This window comes from Pongo abelii, chromosome 2 (genome assembly GCF_028885655.2).
Source record: "Pongo abelii isolate AG06213 chromosome 2, NHGRI_mPonAbe1-v2.0_pri, whole genome shotgun sequence".
Taxonomy (NCBI): domain Eukaryota; kingdom Metazoa; phylum Chordata; class Mammalia; order Primates; family Hominidae; genus Pongo; species Pongo abelii.
In genome coordinates, this window is record NC_085928.1 from 14,701,576 (window position 1) to 14,722,008 (window position 20,433).

At 52.9% G+C, this 20,433-nt stretch overlaps 1 protein-coding gene across 3 annotated transcripts in view; it reads left to right on the plus strand.

Moving 5' to 3' along the window:
• Window positions 1-20,433, plus strand: part of ADCY5 (adenylate cyclase 5) — a 165,469-nt gene that overhangs the window by 100,053 nt on the left and 44,983 nt on the right. For all 3 annotated transcript variants that reach the window (XM_054551390.2, XM_024245370.3, XM_024245369.3), the window contains exons 3-6: window positions 1,047-1,168; window positions 16,348-16,459; window positions 17,997-18,124; window positions 20,207-20,365. In XM_054551390.2, the coding sequence (XP_054407365.2) occupies window positions 1,047-1,168; window positions 16,348-16,459; window positions 17,997-18,124; window positions 20,207-20,365 (521 nt within the window). The remainder of the gene's footprint in view (window positions 1-1,046; window positions 1,169-16,347; window positions 16,460-17,996; window positions 18,125-20,206; window positions 20,366-20,433) is intronic.

The following is a 20,433-nucleotide window of genomic DNA, read 5'->3' on the forward strand; positions in this document are numbered from 1 at the left end:
ATGACATAGAAGCGGAAGAATCTCAGGGCCATATGGGAGGGTGACTCTAGCATCTGGTGCAGAGTGAAGGACAGGAGAATGAGGAGGGCTGGAGGCAGCCAGAATGAAAGGCTGGGGATGAGCGAATGATGTGCACCAGCCTGATGGGGAGCCTGGCAGGGAGGCAGCTGGGCATCTTGGAGCAGGGCAGGCCCAGGAAAGGAGCTCAGAAGGAGAGCATAGTCCAGACTCCGTAACAGGCTGACGTGAGCCTCTGTGATGTGGCCCGCCCCTCCACTTGCTTCTCTCCCACCTCCCCTGCCACTGGTTGTGACATGGTTTCTCTGAGTCAGTTTGCCTTCCCACTCTCCTGGGCCACTGTCCCCCAGGTGGAACTGGAGCACCTCCTCCCCACCCCATCCTTCCAGTCTCCAGGAAGCCCTCTCTGACTACTCCAGTGGAGATCAGGTGTCCTTGCTCAGTGCCCCCATAGTGGCGCCCCAGACCCCCACGACACCGGAAGCTTTCTGAAGGAGGAACCTTGCCTGTCTCACTCTTGGTGTTAACTCACTTGGTCCCCAGAATAGTGCCTGGCACATGGTAGGTGCTCAATAAATATTTGATAACTGATGGAGTGGGTCTCATTTAATGCTCTCAACAACTCCATCCCCATTTTACAGACGAGCAACCTGAGGCTCAGAGAAGTTCGGTAATTTGCCCAAGGTCACGCAGAGTCTCAAGTGACATCCAGGATTCTAACCCGAGGTGCTCAGTACTCACAGGTTCACCAGGAGCGCTTTTGCCCGAGAAACGTGGCGAAGGAGGCGGAAGGATTAGCTGGTGTCCTGGGGAGGGGAGATGGGGGACAGGTAGCCTGCACATACATACACACACATGCACAGACACACAGACACACACACACACACACACACACAGTTAACCCAGGAGTCCCGGGAGAGCCTGTGAGGTTTTCCAGGGCCCTCAGGCAGGGGCATAGGTGTGGAGGAGCGAGCACTTGCCAGGCAGGTAGAAGGCACGGTGATGAAAGCATGTGCTTCCCTCTGCAGGAACGGCTCCTGCTGTCTGTCCTTCCCCGTCATGTTGCCATGGAGATGAAAGCAGACATCAACGCCAAGCAGGAGGATATGATGTTCCATAAAATTTACATCCAGAAACATGACAACGTGAGGTAGGGGTGAAGCCGGGGGAGGAGGATGGAAGGGAGGGAGAGCTGGACCCCCGTGGAGACATCCCACTTCCCTCCTTTCAAGTGGGCACAGCCCAACAGGGTGGCTTGGTGACTTTGGAGAGTGTGTCATCTAGAGCATGCCAGCCCCACCCCTCCAGGTCTGTTAAATGAGTGAATTATCATGGTGTCCCATGTAACTTTTTTGGGGGGTGGGGAGAGGGGGAGACAGTGAGGCTGTAGGGAGAGAATAAAAACAGGAAGAGGAGAAAGGAGGAAGCAACACCAGCCGCTTTGGGGAGGAGCTCCTAGCCTACCAAGAGAGATGGAAGGCATAGACTGGGACCCGAATGTCACCACCATCATCTCATCTTCACCACCATCTGGCAGCTTCCATGCCTCCTAAGCCAGTGCGTGCCAGGCACTGGGCCAGGCTCTGCCCACCTTATCACCAGTCCTCCTGACAGCACTGCAAGCCAGCTACCTTTATCAGCACACCCAGTTGATAGATGGGTCATGTATGCTATTTACTTCATATATACTCTATTTGAAATTTTCTGTAATAAAAAGTTTAAAGAAAAAAAACATCACCAAGAAACAACTGGACAAATCCAGAACGTGGGACAGTCTACATTGTGTACTCTTTAAAAAGCCAGTCATGGAGAAAGAAAAAAGGGTGGGGAAGGCATTCTAGATTAAAAGACTCCAGGGCTCAAGGTCCCCCAGCCAGCAGTGGTACAGCCAGGCTGCACCCAAGTGGCCGCTCCAGAGCCCATGCTCCTTTCACTGCATGTTTGCCGCCTCCCTAGACAGAAGCTGCTGACAGCAGGGACGTGCAAACAGATGTAGATTAATAGAGTGCAAAATCTGCTTATGAGTTCCACGGGGACACGAAGCAATACAGTGGCCTTCATCCAGCATGGCTTCCTGGAGAGCCCGATAATCCTCCCATATGCCCAGAAAAGGAGCTGCTGTGTTTGTCTTCCGGAGAGTTCCTTCTCCCCAGGCAAGTTTCCCTAGGACTCACGAGTCCTCTAAGGTTGGTGTAAAGAGGACTCTTTGGAGGCTTGGCCTGAGTTTTCAAGAAAGTGATTAAATAGTGCAAATTATCGTGCACACACACACACATACACACGCACACACACAGAGAGAGAGAGAGAGAGAGAGAGAGAGAAGGTGAGGCTGACAGCAGTAGGGGTGAGGGAAGCACTGTTTTCTTCAGGCAGAATGAGAACTGCCCAGTTCCCAAGTCTGCCCTGGGATCCGAGACTGTGGATTCTGACTGCATGTCTTCCGTCTGTCTCTCAAAACTGAGACTCTAAGCCTTTGGGAGAGACATGTATCTGCATAACACATTGGACCCCAGTTTTGGGGGTCTCCCAACCCCCCATGCTTCTCTGTCAGGTAGGGACAGTGTAGGCAGCAGTCACCTTGGTCTCCCAGGAAGAAGGCTGCCCCTGGCTGAATCTCCACATCTGGGAAGGACCTGAGGGGGTTGCAGCTGAGCCCAGCTCAGGGAAGTGGAGTCGGTGGCTGGACTCCTGGGCTTGAGCCCTTCAGGCAGTGCAGATGTGCCGTTTTCCTGCTGCTTCTCCCACCCACCTTGGCCCTCCCATGGTGGAAAGATCACTAGCAGTGAGAGCTCACACCTACGCAGAGCTTGCCTGAACCAGCCACCGCCCTACGTGCGTTCATCTACTCACTTAAACCTCACAGCAAAGAAGAGGGCTGTACTGTCATTATCTCCATTTTACAGGAGAGAAAACTGAGGCACAGAGATGAAGTAACTTGTCCAAGATCCCATCATTGGTTAAGTGGGAGAAATACCCTGGAACGCTTTCTGATACTAGTTTTTACCCAGCCTGACTACCGGACAGATGTTTTTACATGCCCAGGAGAAAGGAGTGTGTCCGAGGAATCTGAGAAGGAGGTCTGGGGAGCCCTCAGGCTAACAGGAGACTCAGAGGAGAGGCAGGAGAGAGATTTGGTTGTGTGTGTGTGTGTGTGTGTGTGTCTGTGTGTGTGTGTGTCTGTCTGTCTGTCTCTCTCTGTGACTGAGGAGCCACCAGGGGCCTTTCCTGTCTGATGGCAGTTCCTAAAATCCAGGGGTCTCCCCCTTAGGACATGTGAGGAAACAGACTTCCCTGTTAGAACAGATCTCATAGGCTCAAGTTTAAAGTGGGAAGGGATAGCCCACCAAGTGGTCCCAACATATACTAGCCAAGCCACTGAGCTCCCCCTTCTGGAATTTTCTCTCCTGGTCCTGTCTTCACCACCTCACTGGCCCAGGCACTGTCTCCGGCACAGCGTGGACAAAGGTGCTTCCTTGATTGCTCTCAGTTCCGCAGAGCTTTGTGCAGGTTTCACTCATTCAGTGGAACACAAAGGAAATCCAGAAAATTTGCTGCTCCGAAGCAGTCTGGCACCTCCAGCACAGGTTCCCAGCCTGCCTCGGCCGCCACAGCTGGCTCATCGGCCACCCCTGCGCCTTGGCCCAGTTCCTTGCCCTCTCTCACCATCTCTTCTCCCACTCAACAGGCATCTTCCTATTCCTCGTTCCACGGTGCTGGCTCTTGGGCCCCCAGCCCTCCAGCAAGGGTGTTTGGTCAGAGGGGCTGACTCAGGCCTGTTCTATGGTGACTGCCCTTGGGGTGACTCCTCCCTCTGTCTCTCTCCCATGGAGGCAGTGACTTTGGGTTGATAAAAGAACACTGCGCTAATCACAGAGTGGCCTGCACGTCAGACCCCTGCCACAGTGGGGGTATTTCTGTCTGGGATGTGCCAGGATCAATGACAGCAATCAGGAAAGAGATGAAAGGAGGGAAAAATCAAGATGCTATAATTTTCATGGGGACAGAGACGATTCTGACTCTGACATCGCCAGGGACAGAGGTGGCTGGTACACATCAGAGGCCAACTGCAAGCAATCATATGCAAATGTCCCTCTGGGGCCTCTTTCCCTGTTCCATCAGCAGCACTGGTTGTAGCCCTTGGTAGAAACGAAGTGCTTGACCTGGTCTCTGTTTTGGGGTTGAACTTTTGGCTTGGGTTGGTGGTTAAGTAGGAGATGGGGGGTGACACCATAGTTTAAAAACACCCCTTGGGGCTGGGCTCATGGAGAGCCGGTGGGGCACAGTGGTTAGGCCTAGGCTCTGGGGTTAAGCAGTTCTGCACATTGCCCCTACTCTGCTGTTTCCTGGCCATGTGACCAGGACAAGTTATAAGCACTGAGCCACTCTGAACCTCAGTTTCCTCATCTGCGTAATAGGATAGGAAGAGTACCTACTTAATAGGGTTGCAAAGAGTACATGGAATAATGTGGGGAAAGTGCTTAGCACAGTATCTGGCACATAACAAGTGTTCAGTAATTGTGAGCTGCCATTATTATTGTTACTGTTATTTTTATGATTATGATCACACTCGTATCAACAAAGAAAGGCCTGGGGATTCTCTAGTTGGAGAATGGAGGATGATGAGTCACATTCATCAATTCTCTGCAGAGTTGTAATATTTAGAGAGGGTGATGACATGCTGTTCTCTAGCCCCACTGAGAGCAAGGCCACAAGAAAAATAAATCAACTCCACAGCATGACAGGCTGGGCCTGGATCTAAGGAAGAGGAAGAGACTGATGGGGGTTTGGGGAGAAGAGTTTGTCTTGGGTAGGGAGGGGTGTCAGGCAGGGGCCACCACTGTCCATGGCCTCGTTCTCCCCTGGCCCTGAGGAGAATAGTTGTGCAGCACACACCTCCCTGGGGCGCAGCCAGGGACTGGCCAAGGAGCCTGTAGGATGTTTTGGTGCTGAGCCACCACTGGCCGTGGGCAGAGGCAGGCCAGAGGCCAGGGGACCCCTGGAGACCCCTGAGACACTTAGTTGTCTCCCCCGTCTGATGTGTGGTGACAAATGGAAATGTTTCAGCCTTTCTGATGGGGCGGGTCAGCTGGAGCGGGGGCCCATGCTGGGATGTCCACCAGTGGCTTGCAAGCCCTCCTGCCTGTCCTCCCCCACCCCAGATACCTGCACTTGCTGCAGCTGACAGCGACAGGGCTGGGGGAGCTGTGCCCTCCCCACACCTGGGAGGGACAAGGGCCTCTGGGACATGCCAGCAGAGGCTGTTCTGGAGGGAGGGACAGCTCCTGGAGCTCTGCCTGGGGAGGGGAGAGCTCAGTCAGCCTCAGCCTTCACAGCCAGAGAAGGCGCCATACCACGTGGGTCACAGCAAAGGTAGATGCAAACAGACCTTGGCATCACCAGCTCACCCTTGCCCAGGAGTCAGTGGAAGGGACCAAGATGAGCACCTGTGTTAAGCAGACAGGTCCATACCCAGCTCTGCCGCCTGGTGGCTGTGGGAACTTGGGCAAGGCACCTAATCGGAGCCTCAGTTTCCTCACCTGTAACATGGGATGGGGATGGTCCTTACCTGTAACATGGGATGGCCATTCACTCATCCATTCAGCTAATATGTGACCTCTGCCTCATCAGTGGGGACCACCAGCCATACTGCAGGACACTCAGCTAGAGGCGGGCAGTGTGACGCGGATTAAAGTACACGTCATCGCTGGCATCATGAAGCTCATCTTCTGTTAGAGAAGACACTAAACAATGAATAGTCAACTGAGTTGATCACATTCTTATGGGAGCTAGGGTTTAGTGACTAGGAGACACGGAGTTCACAGGGTATTAATGTTAGACAACGTACTGCCCTATTGTTCTGTTATCATTGTGATAAAAGGCACAGAGGAGCAGCATCCGTAAGAGGGGGCCCAGCTAGCTAGCCCAGGACTCCTTGCAGGGCTGCTGGGAGCTGAGGTGAGGTAGGGCATGGAAGGTCCCCAGCCCCGTGCAGCCCAGGAGGCTGCAGACTGATTGTCCTTGAGGCAGGGTGGACAACCAGATGAGAGTCAAGGTCAGGTAACTCAACACCCCAAAGGTTTCAGGGGCCAGAGAACGCCCCAGCCAGGCCTGAGAGGGCTCTGAAGGATTCTCTGCTTTCACAGGAGCTCCTTCTTAACTGTGGATGACCCTGCACTTGACTGGTCTGTGCCTGAGCTGGAGCCCTGAGGTTTTAAAGGTGGTAGGTGGTGGGTGGGTGAGAGATCATTCCAGACTCTTCTTTGTGTAAAGGGAGAGAAGGCTGTCTCCTCTAGTGGGTGATGGTCCTTTGCCTAAGAAACATTCCCCACAGGGCCCCGGGGTTCAGGATGGGGCACGGGTGGGGGGATCTTGGTTCACCAACTTGGATCAGGCACCCGAGTCCTGTGGATCTGCAGCCAGGGTCCCAGCAGAGGGGCTGCCAAGCCTGGTGTGGCAATGAGGTAGCCAGCCCCTCTCCCCACACATCAGGGGTGGGGCAGGGTCTTGGGGAGAGATCCCCTGTCTCCTCAGTCTTTCCCCAACACCTCCCGCTTTTACGGTTATTATCTCCTCTCCTGTCTCCTTCAAGGACTTGGCTGCATTCCCCAGGTTGCTCTGGTGTCTGGCTCTGCTGCAGTGTGGTTCTGAATTATAATGACCACGCGACAGTGTCCGAGATACTCAGATACCCGTGGGCGGATTGTGCACCCTATAGGCAGAGGGTGGAAAATGTTTACCTTCCACTCACACCCTCAGCCAACAGACCACATGAGGAGGGGCTGTGAACACCCTGCATTCCTGTCTCAAACCTGACATGAAGAAAAGTATTCTGGGCCGGGCACGATGGTTCATACTTGTAATCGCAGGCCCAGAATACTGGGAAGCTGAGGCAACAGGATTGCTGGAGCCCAGGAGCTTGAGGTTACAGCAAGCCAAGATCTTGCTGCTGCACTCCAGCCTGGGCAACAGAGCGAGACCCTGTCTCTATTTTTTTTTTTTAAGTATTCTGAACTCTACTCCCATACCAGTTATAGATATAAATGGTCTTTATGTTATTATTTTAGTCATTCCACAAACATTTACTGAGCTGCTACTATATACAGCCTGCCAGTATGAAAAAGACACTGTCTCTGCTCCTTAGGGAATATCCAGCCCTCACAGTGAGGGAGTTAAGTGCTATGGGAACAGCAGCTTGACAGCCCAGGGGGCCCTGTTGGTGGAGTCACTAGGGTTGGGTCTTTTAAAACAAAAAATTAATGGATTATTTTAGTTGTGATAAAAATACATAGCATAAAACTTACCATCTTAGCCATTTTTAAATGTACAGTTCAGTGGCATTAAGTACATTCAAATTATTGTGCAACCACCATCACCACCATCCATCTCTGGAACTTTTTTTATTTTCCCAAGCTGAAACTGTATGCCCATCAAGCGCTAACTCCCCATCCTCCCTCCCCCAAGCTCCTGGAAACCATCATTCTATTTTCTGTCTATGATTTTGACTACTCTAGGTAGCTCATGTATGTGGAAACATATAGTATTTGTGCTTTTTGTGACTGGCTTATTTCACTTAGCATGATGTCTTCAAGGTTCATCCATGTTACAGCATGTGTCAGGATTTTCTTCCTTTTTAAGGGCTGAATAATACTCCATTGTATGAATATGCCACATTTTGTTGATCCATACAAAGTGTCCATTGATGGACACTGGGTTGCTTCTACTTTTTGGCTATTGTGAATAGTGCTTCTAGGAACATGGGTGCACAAATATATTTTTCATATCTGTGCTTTCAATTTTTTTTTTTTTTTTTTTTTGAGATGGAGTCTCACTCTGTCACACAGGCTGGAGTGCAGTGGCATGATCTTGGCTCACTGCAACCTCTGCCTCCTGGGTTCAAGCAATTCTCCTGCCTCAGCCTCCCTAGTAGCTGGGATTACAGGTGCGTACCACCGTGCCCAGCTAATTTTTGTATTTTTAGTAGAGACGGGGTTTCACCATTTTGGCCACGCTGGTCTCGAACTCCTGACCTCAGGTGATCCGCCTGCCTCAGCCTCCTAAAGTGCCGGGATTACAGAAGTGAGCCACCACGCCTGGCCTGTGCTTTCAGTTTTGGTGGGTATATATCTAGAATGGCATTGCTGGATCATACGGCGATTCTATCTTTAGCTTTTGGAGGAACTGCCATCCTGTTTTCCAGAGGGGCTGTACCATTTGACCTTCCTCCCAGCAGTGCACAAGGGTTCAAATTCTTCCACATCCTTACCTGGGATTGTGTTCCAACAAAAGACCTCAGTTTTCCTTAATTGGTGGGGACTGGAGTCAGCAGCCAGCAAGGACTTACTATTTTAGCTCTCTGAACTCAAAATGAGGGGCCCTGTGGGAGATAAGAAGGGAGGGAAGACAGAGCAAAGAGGCGCTGACCAGTTGAATTTGCCCGGCTATGTCTCTGAAACAGCTGGAATCAGCTGTTATGTATGATTACGATTCTAATAAAAATTTAGACATAAGAAGTATTATTCTGGGCTTGGGTCAGTCAAGGAAGACATCATGAAGATGAAAGGGTTAGAATCAGGCCCTAAAAGAAGAATGTGATTTGTTTTTTACCTTTTAAAAAATAAACACTTTTCTTTTTTATTTTACTTTTTTTTGAGACAGAGTCTCACTCTGTCACCCAGGCTGGAGTGCAACGGTATGATCATGGCTCACTGCAGCCTAGACCTCCTGGGCTCAAACAGTTCTCCCACCTCAGCCCCCAGTAACTGGGACCCCAGGTGCCCGCTGCCACACCTGGCTGATTTTTAAATTTTTTTTGCAGAGACAGGGTCTCACTATGTTGCTTAGACCAGTCTCCGACTCTTGGGCTCAAGTGTTCCTCCTGCCTCGGCCTTCCAAAGTGCTGGGATTATAGGCATGAGCCACTGTGCGTGGCAAAAAATAAACATTTTTATTATGTGAAGAATATATGTTCTTTGTAGAAAAATTGGAAAATAAGAGCAGTATGGAGAAGAAAAAGCACTCATAGACTCACCCCCTGAGGTCACTAACTATTGCTAGGTCTTGCAGTTTCTGCTTCCTTTTGTGTGATTTTCCTTCAGGAAGAATTTCCCTAAATCTTTCTAGACTTTCTAAACAGAATGTCTGTAGGTGCTATGGGGTGTTCCATCGTATGTACAATAGGGGTAGGATTTGGGTAGGCAGAAACAAGAGAGGGGTTTGGGTGGGTGGGAGGGGGCCTGCAGGAGGCCCTTAGTCAAATCTAGGACATGCCTCGACCTAGGACCCCTGGACCCAGTCCTGACAGTCAGACCAGTCACTGGGCCCCTTGTCTTGGTTTCCACTTGCTGAAGAAAGGCGTCCTGTTGTCCTTGTGAGAGTGGAGAGAGCACGGTTGTCCCAGGGCAGGCTCTCCCTGTCGGTGGACTTTGTGCAGGCATTCTGTATCCAGCAGGCTCCCATAGGCCTTTCCCCCTTTCCCTTTCCCAGCCTGTGCCCCTGGATGGGCCTGTGGCTGCTGCCAGTTCACATGTGCCTCTCTCATCTTCTTTGTGCCACTCCTTGGAAAACAGCCCTCTGGTGTCTGACCTCAGCCCAGTGTTAATAAGACCACACCTGATTGTGCTAACTCCCCTAAAGGACATGAGTGACTCCTTGCTCCTCTTGTACCTTACTAGGGGCATATGAGCCTAAAGGATTCTTCAGGTTGGATGATACGGGGCAAATGGAGGGGGCACGCTGCAGGGGACAGCACTCTTGGTCAAAAAGAGACCACTGGCCCATCCAGAGGTGTGGCCACTTTAGCCTCCCCAGCCCACACTGGACCCTTCCGGGTACTTCCCCAGCACCTTCAGTTCCCAACTTCCTGGGAGTTGGGCTGAGACCTTGCCATACTCCCTTCCCACCCTCCACCACTCAGCACAGTTCTTGATGTGGTCCTGTAGCTCTGACAATGCCAAGGGCTGCAGGAGATCAGAGGAGCTGGTGATCAGCACCGCAGGCTCCTCTAGACCCCTAGGAAAACTCAGCACCTGGGTGTCCAAGGTGCTGCAGGATGTGCACAGGAGCAGGGCCAGGCTCTGACAGCTTCATAAAGTCATGGGCCTGTTGGCAGCAAGATGGAACAACCACGAGGAAATGCACTTCACCAAAAGTGCACGTGGTTTGGAAAGCTGAGCCAAAGCTGCTCCGGAGGGCTGAAGGGCCTGTTGTGGTAATTGGGACTCTGTCTCCCCCCGCTCTTGCCCCTGGAATAGAATGCAGGAGACTGTGAGTGATGGATGGCAGGCAATTAGGGAAGCGTGCACAGCCAGGGTGGCCCTACCCCAGTTCTGTGCGCCTGCCATGAGGGCCTGATCCTGTTTCCAAGAGTCGCTCTCAGATGGGAGCTAATAGATGAATTAGCACCTTCTTGCACGTCTGGGCCAGCGCTGAGTTGGGAAATGGCCTTCAGAGTTACTCCGGGGCAGATCAGGAAATCCTGGCCAGCAGAACAGACAGTCTGCTGTAGGGTAAACCTTGTAAAACCCAGGAGCCTGCAGAAGTGACAGTCATTAAGCAGAATCCTCCCCCAAAGCTGCAGAGAAATGTGACTTTGTCTCTGACAGGAGATGGGGGAATGTGGGGGTGGCAGGATTTATATAAATGTGTGGGGAGGCTTTGGGGGCTTCACAGTCAGGGCCTCAGCAGCAACCTTGCCTGGATTTCCGCACACCTGGCATAGAAGCCTTGCTTTGAGTGGCTCTTCCCTGGTGGGCGGTGACCTGCCCCTCCCTGGTTCCTCAGCAGCTGGCCAGGAAGAGTAGATTCCCAGGAGGCTGCAGGGAGGTGCAGGTTTTCAAAGGCACCTGGAGCTCCTCACATACCAATGTTGTTTCTCATGTCTCCTGGCACACAACTAGAGGCCACTCATGTCCCCATGTCCCTGGTACCTGTTCAGCCACTGGTTTCCGTGCATATGGCTGGAGCATCTGCTGGGGGACAGGCTGTGGACTTTATGGGCTCCTGTCTCAGGTGACATGCTTGAGACTCCAAGAGGCTTTGTGGGGCAGAAGGAAGAGCTCACAATTTGGAGTTACTAGTTGTGCCTCTTGCTTTGGAAACAGGAAAGTTTCCTTCCTTTCAACAAATAAGTATTAGGCACTGTTGTGGGTTGAATTTTATCCCCCTACAAGATACATTGAACCCCTGGTACCTGTTTTATTTGGAAGCAGTTTTATTTAGTTTTATTTGGAAGCAGGATCTTTGCAGATGAAATCAAGTAAAGATGAGGTCATACTGGAGTAGGATGGGCTCCTAATCCAATAGGAATGGTGAACTTGTGAGAAGAGACTGCCTTGTGAAAGCACAGACACACAGGGAGAAGTCCTGGTGAGGACCAAGGCAGAGACTGGAGTGATGCGGCTGCAAGCCCAGGAATGGTGGCTGCCTCCAGAAGCTAGGAATACACAAGGAGAGATTCTGTTGAGTTTCAGCGGGAACAGGGCCCTACCAACTCCTTGATCTCAGACCTCCAGCTTCGAGAACCACGAGACAATAAAAATCTGTTGTTTTCAGCCACTTGGTTGGTGGTGCTTTGTTACAGCAGCCTGAGGAAACTACTGGGAGCACCTTTCACATCTGGGTGTTGTGCTGGGTGTCGGGCAGGGTGCAGAGCAGAGTCCAAGGTAGGCATGGCCCGCCGCATCCAGGCAGTCATTCAGCTGCATGTTTCCTAAAGGCTGGGACATAGCCGTGAATCAAGTAGATAAAATCTCTCCCTCAAAGAGTTTACATTTGAGTGAGAGGGGACAGACCGGAGCATAATAATAAACAACAGTAATACACAGCATAGTCAGTGGAGAAAAATATGGTGGAGAAGGGAGATAGACAGATGGGAAGGGTTGTAAATGTAAATGAGGTGGTAGAAGCTTTCTTGAGGCAACCTTTAAAGTAGTGTGGTGGTTCTCAACCCTGGCTGCGTAGTGCAGTCACCAGGGAAGCTGAAAATAAAACAGAACAAAGACAATCAACAGTGGAGCCCACCCCAGACGATTAAGTTGGAATCTCTGGGGCTGGGGGTAGGGGGCCTCTCCGGGTAAGAGCTCCCCAGGTGGTTTTACGAGATGCCTGGTCCCAGGACCTTATGGTCTATTGTGACAAGAGCTGCCATGGAAGAATGCGCTTGCCAAGGTCCAGCAGGGTCATCTGTGGAGAATGAGTTGACCACAGGCCTGGCCGTCCCAGTGCACGGGTGGGCAGAGGCCTGGCCCACCTGAGTGGCTGGGTCAGCCAGGCAGGCACAGGAGGCTGGAGTGCAGGGGAGCCCCTGGGACCACATGTGTCTGCCTCGTGTGTCTGGGGCGCCCCACCCTCTCCCTTCTCACCTCCTCTGCTCTGCCTGGTGCTGTGTGTTACTCTGCTAAGTGGCAGTCCTACCTCTGCCAGATTAGGGGACTTTTTCCTTCCTACCCTGGGGGCATCTCCAGCCCCTAAAGCCAGGCCATTGCTGCATAGCCTCAGGCTGGGGGTGGACCAGCCACTGGTCATGCTGCCTGCCAGCTTTGTGTTTGAAGTACTGGTGTTGGCCAAGGGGATACTCACTGAACATGCTCCTTGACTCATGTGCAGCCAGTCTGGACCCCAGCTTCCCTTGGTTTTGATTTCCTGAGAGATGAAGAAGAATTTCCAGAACAACTATGGAATGGGTGCTTTCACAAACTGTGGGAGAGACCTTCTCCTTCTCCCTGGGTGGAGAGGGCAGCCTCCTGGGAGGCTGGGAGGCGGAGGGTGGGCCAGCATGGGGGTCTGCAGGCACCCTCCCCCAGGCATGCACACGCCAGCATAGCCTACCTCTGGGCCAGGGTGGTGGGCCCACCAGCCACGCCAGACACCGGGCATCAGAGCTTATGGAGAATCTAAATTCCCTTTCATTTTCTGGGCCCATCCCACAGCTGCACACGCTGGAGCAGCTCTCTGCTGTCCTGAGTCCCCTGGCCTAGCAGGATAAGGCCTGTCCTCTCTGCTCCATCTCCTCACCTTTTCTTCTCTCCCTCTCATTTGTTCCATCTCTTGTCCCTGTCCCTATTTCTCCCACTCTTTCTGACCTCCCTCTTACAGTTGCCTTGGTTGTTCTATTGAAGTGGCCAGAGGAGCCAGGATTTGGGGAAACAGCAGTGGTTGGGGGCTGCCCTCCTGTGCTTCTCCTGGGAGGTGGGACAGCCTGGCTGAAGCCTTGGGATGCACTCCCTGGTTGCCCAACCTGTTTCCACAGGCCCTGTGAAAAAAAGGTTCTCCTCGTGTGAGCTGGTGAGCAGCTGCTGAGAGTGACCCCTCTCAGGGGGGTCCTGTACCTGTCCGGGACCACAGCAGCTCCCACGGGTCCTCCCACCTCCCTCACAGTGCCAGGGTGTTGGATTGTACCTTTGCCCATTTAAGATGTCTGTGGGGCCTACAGACAGCATCATCTTGATTGGTTCACCTCCTAAAGTGTGGAGCCAGTGCCTGTGTGGCCTTGGCCAGGTGACTTTTCTGTGTCCTCATTTCCTGACGGGGTGGTTATGAGGTGTGAACGAGTTAATATTTCTGTGAGCTTAAAATAGTGTCTGACTGTTTTAAAATGTAGGTTTTATGATGATGAGGCCAACAGATCGGGAGAGGACTGCCGCTAAGATTGTCACTCACAGTTCCCACGAGGAGGAGACACACCACACAGAGTCCACAGGGGGAGGCACCAGGGCAGTCAGGAGGCCGAGGGAGCAGGACCCGTTACTGTGGTTTGTGCGGGAAGGAAGGGTAGCAAGGCAGCTGCTTGGCTGGTTTGAAGAATGTCTGCGCTGGCTCGGGATGTAGGGGCTGTCCCAAGTTGCCTGGGACTCCAGTGCCTGTCCCTGGGGTGGCGAGGGCAGGGGATTGTCGTCAGCAGTGGACTCTGGGTTGGTTGGTTTGTGTGTGAAAGGCACACCCTAGGGCAAGTTGTTTACTGTCTCTGGGAATTGGCTTGTCTTGGGAGGCACCAACTCTCGGGAGCCTTGGATGTCAAAGCATGAGAATATAAAGACAGGCTTAGTAAAGAGTACCATGTTCCAGTTAGCCGACAGCAGGGATAAATGAGCAGTATGTGAGGTGATGGATTTGCTGATTAGCCCAGTCAACCATTCCACACTGTGGAATGTGATATCACATCGCTTTGCACCCACCCCATAAATATATACAATTATCATTTGTCAATATTTTATTAATTAATTAATTAATTAATTTATTTATTTATTCATTCATTCATTCATTATTATTTGAGACAGTCTAGCTCTGTCACCCAGGCTGGAGTGCAGTGGCGCTATCTCGGCTCACTGCAACCTCCGTCTCCCAAGTTCAAGTGATTCTCCTGCCTCAGAGGCCTCTCCAGTAGCTGAGATTACAGGTGCATGCCACCACGCCCAGCTAATTTTTGTATTTTTAGTAGAAATGGGGTTTTGCCATGTTGGCCAGGCTGGGCTTGAACTCCTGACCTCAAGTGATCTGCCCGCTTAAGCCTCCCAAAGTGCTGGGATTACAGGCGTGAGCCCAATATTTGATTTAAAAAGACACGCTTAATGTACCAACACACATTTTTAGAATAAAGGACAAAATATGTTTAGTTCAACATCATTAATTTTAAAACTGAGACGGGGTTCTGGAGCCTCAGGAGTCCCGAGGTGCCTGGGGAGGAGCACAGACCTTGGAGGAAGAATCCTGCCACGCCGCTGTCTCTGGCTGCTCTGAGACGCGGCTCCCATCTGTGAAATGGGGACACTGACCCCTCGCTTGCAGGGCTCTTGCGCGGACTCAGTGAGATGACATGTTGGAAGCCTCCCGCTCAGCACTTGGCTGCCAGGAGCATCTCAGTACATGACAGTTTTTAGATTTTTGTGTCCCTTTTAAGAAAAATAACTTCAGGGGCCCTTACAGATTCTGGTCCTGGGGTCTTCCCACCCCATTTCAAAGGAAAAAGAAAATGTTTTCAACTTAGGGAACACAAGCCACAGGGATAGGTGAAAGATCTATCACCAGCTGGTGCACTGAGGAACTGGGAGGGAGGAGTTGGGGGCTTCCAGGGACGCTGACGGGCTGTGTCTTCCTTTCTCCTCCCTGGGCCTCTTTTACTGTGTTTCTTGTAGGGGACAGAGGACTCCCTCAGGATGGAGGGCTTGGGGCTAGAGTCCTTTCTGTGTGGGACTGGGAAGTCAGAGTTTGCAGGGCCACCATTCTGGCCTGAAATGCCTCCCGGAGCAGAGGTATGAAAGGCTTCTCCTCCCCAGGAGCAGGCCCAGTGCCCTCGGGGTGTGCTCAGAGGTCAAACGGGCAGGCCTGAGAGATGACTGGGAGTTGGGGCCTGGCCCCCTGTCCCGCACCCTCCTGAGGCACACACCCAGGCCTCACGCCCCTCCCCTGCCTTCCTCCTGGGCTGGGGGAGGGTGCCGTTAGAGCACAGAAGGAGGGTAGCGGCAGAAAGAGGCAGCGTCCTTGGCCCTCCAGTGCCAGGGCCTCTTTGTCCCCTGCCCAGCAGCCACGTGGAGCCCCCAGCACTCTTGCTGGCTGGCAGCCCTCTCAGGCCCAAGGAGCGCCAGGCTGGGCCCTGGCCACAAGCCCTGCCTCTCCTCCCTCATGGAGGTCTGTCTTGGTCTGTTCAGGCTGCTCTAAGAGAATACCAAAGAACGGGGGCTTGCAGACAACAGCAGTGTATTTCTCACGGTTCTGGAGGCTGGAAGTCTGGGATCAGGGTGCCAGCATGATCAGGGTCTGGCAAGGGCCCTCTTTCGGGTTGCTGATGCCCACCTTCTCATATCGTCACAAAGTGGCGAGCAGAAAGCAAAGAAGCAAGCTCTCATGTCTCTTCTTAGAAGGGCACTAATCCATTCGTGAGGGCTCTACCCTTGTGACCTCATTATCTTTCAAAGGCCCCACCTAATACCATCACACTGGGCATTAGGATTTAATGTGGCCAGGTGTGGTGGCTCATGGCCGTAATCCCAGCACTTTGTGAGGCCAAGGTGGGTGGATTGCTTGAGCCCAGGAGTTTGAGACCTGCCTGGGCAACATAGCGAGACCCTGTCTCTACCCCCCCCACAAAAAAAAAATTAGCCAGGTAGGGTGGCACACTCTTGTAGTCCCAGCTACTTGGGAGGCTGAGGCAAGAGGATCCCTTGAGCCCAAGAAGTTAAGGCTGCAGTGAGCCTTGATCACGCCACCGCACTCCAGCCTGGGCAATAGAGCAAGACCTCTTCTTAAAAAAAAGAAACACAAGATGTAATGTATGAATTTGGGAGACACAAAGATTCAGCCTATAGCAGGGTCTTCCTCCTCTGCCTGTCTCCCCAGCATCCTGTTTGCTGACATCGAGGGCTTCACCAGCCTGGCGTCCCAGTGCACTGCACAGGAACTGGTCATGACCCTCAACGAGCTCTTCGCCCGCTTTGACAAGCTAGCCGCAGTGAGTCACCCTGAGCCGGGGCTGGGGGTGGCCTGACCTGGGCTGTTGAGGGAGGCTGCTGTGGTCGAGGACCTGCTGAACCCCAGGGATGGGCATGTGCTTGGGTGTACCCTGCTGCGCAGAGCCTGCTGGTAATGGACAGAGGGGCCCCTCAGGCTGTGGCTGTGTCCTCACGCCCTGCGTGGGCCCTGGAGACACACTCAGCTGAGTTGCTTTCAGCACTGTCCCTGACCACAAGCGAGAGTGTAGGGAGCCCTCCATGCCCCCATCCATGGAAGTGGGTGGTGAGGCCTGCCGGTCACACTGCCCAAACCCCCAGGGGAATAAGCTGTTTGTCTGGGGCACATTAAGTGCCATCAAGCCACATTCCTGATGAGATTGGCCAGACTGATAAGAGAATGAGTCTGAATCCCCAGCTGGCCTGCAGGCGGCTGTGTGCCATTCCCTAGAGGCATCCAGAAAGAGGACTCTTAAACGTTTGGATAAATTGGAAGTAACACTCCATGGCAGGGAGTGGTGAACGACAAGTTCATTCCTTAGGCCCCTATTCACCCCTCCGTTATCCTTTCCCAGCTCTAGGCCTTTGTAGAGTGATTAAATGTCAGCGGCCACTGACAGGTGGACACATTCCCCTTGGCCCACACAGGACGCCAGGCCGGGTTATTGATGAGAGGCTGGTGCCGTCAGGCCAGTCTCTGGGGGCTTCCGTGGTGGAGCGCATATACTCGCCTGTGGGTTTTATCACTGAACTGAATGAGGTGAATAGTACCTGCTTGGCACTTGGGTCTGAAACGAGTCCAGGCCACAAGGGCATTTGAATCCCTGTTTCTCAACTATCTTTGGGAGCCAGAGTTGGACCGCTCATAGTTGATGATTAGTGATATTCCATCGCAATGCCACCGACGGATTGGTGGTGGCCTGCAGGTGGCCCTGTGGCACCTGACACTCAGCAGCAGCTCTGTTGGATTCTTGGCACTCATGTGCTTACTAGTTGAGCAAAATTCTCTTTTGATAAAGATGTCAGACAGGCTGAGAGTCAGTGAGCTTTTGGTTAAAGCTCATTTCTGCCTGCTTCAGTCTTTTTGTAAAAGGAAGAGAATCAGACAACTTTTGATAGAATCTCAAGCAACGAATCAGAGTGACTCCTGGGGTGTGGAGGGGACCAGAGACCCTTGTACTGGGGCTTGGGGCCTTCCTGAAGCTGATAAGGCCACCCTGCTGGCTGAGCTGCAGTTCGACCAGCCAAATTCCTCTTGGGGCTCTGGAGTGGATCTTTAAAAGTGAGCTCCTGAGTCTGGGAGCTGGAATGCCGCTTAGGGCTGCCCAGCCCATCCCTCCATCCCCACAATCCCTCCCTCCCCAATGTCTCCTGATAAGCCTGTCCCAGGACCATGCTGAGTTCCGGCGTGGGCCTGTGCTCACTGCCCTAAAAGGCAAGTTATTCCAGGCACGGGGTGAATCTGTTTGCTTCTCATTTCTTTCCCTCCCACTTCTCTTTCCTACTATTTTTAATTTGTAAAATTAATTTGCTTTCCAGGAGAATCACTGTTTACGTATTAAGATCCTCGGGGATTGTTATTACTGCGTCTCGGGGCTGCCTGAAGCAAGGGCTGACCACGCTCACTGCTGCGTGGAGATGGGCATGGACATGATCGAGGCCATCTCGTAAGTGTCCACCCCTGGGTACCGTCTACCTCCCTGGGACTGTCCACAGCCCAAGCGACTGACTGACCTGCCGGCTGCCTAGTTGGAGGCAGGGAAACAGTGGGGTGAAACTGTCTCCCAAAGGTGCCCAGCCAAGCTGAGGGTTGGCGTGTGCCACCAGACTTTCTGCCTTCTCCAGGGTTCCTGTTCCCTACAGCAGCCTGGGCAGCTTTTCCCAGAGGAAGTGTGTGGGAAGGGAGGGCTCTGCAGACTCCAGGAGTGGAGGAGAGGCTGGCAGCCGTGTGAGGATCCTGTGCCGTGTGAGGACCTTGCACTTCCGGGGCCTCATGTTTCCTACAGACACCCAGCCAGGCATCGAACTGCTGGTTCCACTTCTTCCCAGATGCGAAAGGTTGGGCTCACAGGTGTTAGACAACTCCCCAGGGTGCTACTACCAGGCAGGTGGATTCAAATGCAGGTGTTCCGCTTAGAGAGATCACCCTGCCTGTGAGCCATAGCAAAAAGGCACTTTGGCCAATTCATGGCTATCACCGGCCACAGAAGGAGCCCTGGTCACTGAAAAACATGGGTGGTGCAAGCTTATGTGACAGCCAAGGGAGCAAGTCAGAGACTTCGGGCTTTAGAAATAGCTTGGGCAGGGGCAGAGAAAAAAGTCACAGAGGGCAAGGTCAGAGGCGGGAGTGGCTGCCAGGAAGGCAGCCGGGTCCATTGGTTTGGCTCAGTTCTACTCGCAGCACTTGCCAAGTGTCCCCGGCATGCCTGAGCTAGACAATCAGCCTCCCCGGAAGCACAGAGCCTTAAGGGAGAGAGACTAGGACTCCTGGTGCTCAGATATGAGGCACGTCATGTGGACATGGCGAGGTAAGGGAGGCAGACTATTAAAGGAGGGCCCAGGAGGGGACAGTTGATTCCACTGAGAGGATTGAGAGAGTTTGCCTGAAGGAGGTGGCCGTGGAGTTAAGCCAAAAAGACAGAATGAGCCATTGTCAAGCTAAGCAAGTGTCCAAAGGCATTATGGATGGAAAGTATTTCAGTAAAGGTATTCTGCTGCAGTGGAGGTATTTACCAAGTTGATCCAGGACAAGAGAAATGATGGATGACCTCAGTCTCCCTTGCAGTGGGTGTCAGCCTCTTGCTGATGGCGTGGGATGGGGTCAGGGAGTCTCAGTGGTGGTCCCACCCACTGGGGCAAGTCAGACTGCTGGTCCCATGGCTGGCTGAGTGCACCCATGCCCCAGGTGTCAGGGAGGGTCTAGGGCCCTAGAAAGTGCAATCTGAGTTCGTCCATTACCCTACTTCCTGGCACCTGCACCCTCTCCTGCAGATGCTAGGCAGGTTCCCATGGGCCTCAGACATGCACCTGGAGATGTATGGCTTCCTTCCCACTCCGCATCCACTGCTCTCCCAGCATGAGGAGTTATAAGTGCGCACGGAAGGCCTGCCCTGTCTACTGGGAGCTCCCAGATATGGATATGTGGTGCATGTGGCCGGGACCAGCTTTCCTCTAGGGCATGGAGCACCCTAAACCCCTGCAGCTGCCCAGGCTCCCCTTCCCTCCTGAGCAGGCCATACCCTTGAAACCTGGGTAACTGCCTTTTGCCATCATCCTGCTAACATCTTGGAAGCGACAGTGTGGATAAATCCAATAAAAAGATAATCCAAAAGCCATTTCTGCCTTACCCACAAGAGCATTATACAAATAGGGTTTGGAGTGGTGGTAACTTCCCTGTTTAATTCAAGTCGGCCCTAACGTGCATTTGCATTTTTCCAATCACAATTTAATTGACAGGGCAGTGCTGGCCAGAGGTGTCCTCCTGGAGGGGAAGCAGCAGGGCTCTGGGTTTTAGTGTGGCACTGCGCCACCTTGTGGCCAAGCCAGGAACAGCCCCTTTCACAGCCGACTGCACCTGCCGCCCGCTCCAGTGCCCTTCAGGCTGAACGTTCTTGGACTCTAGGGCTGGATGCGACAGAGAAGCCTCTTTGACCCCCGCACCTTCACCTTCCCTGCACCTGCAGCCTCACCCCCACTCTGTGTGCCTGGCCTCTAGCCTTCTCCCAGCCTTATCCCTACTCCATCCCCAGGTTGGTCCGGGAGGTGACAGGGGTGAACGTGAACATGCGTGTAGGAATTCACAGCGGGCGAGTACACTGCGGTGTCCTTGGTCTCAGGAAGTGGCAGTTCGACGTCTGGTCTAATGATGTCACGCTAGCCAACCACATGGAGGCTGGCGGCAAGGCGGGGTGAGTGACGGCTGTGGGCGGCTCGGGGCCCCCACCTGGGTTCCCACTCAAGCCCACCCAGGGTGACC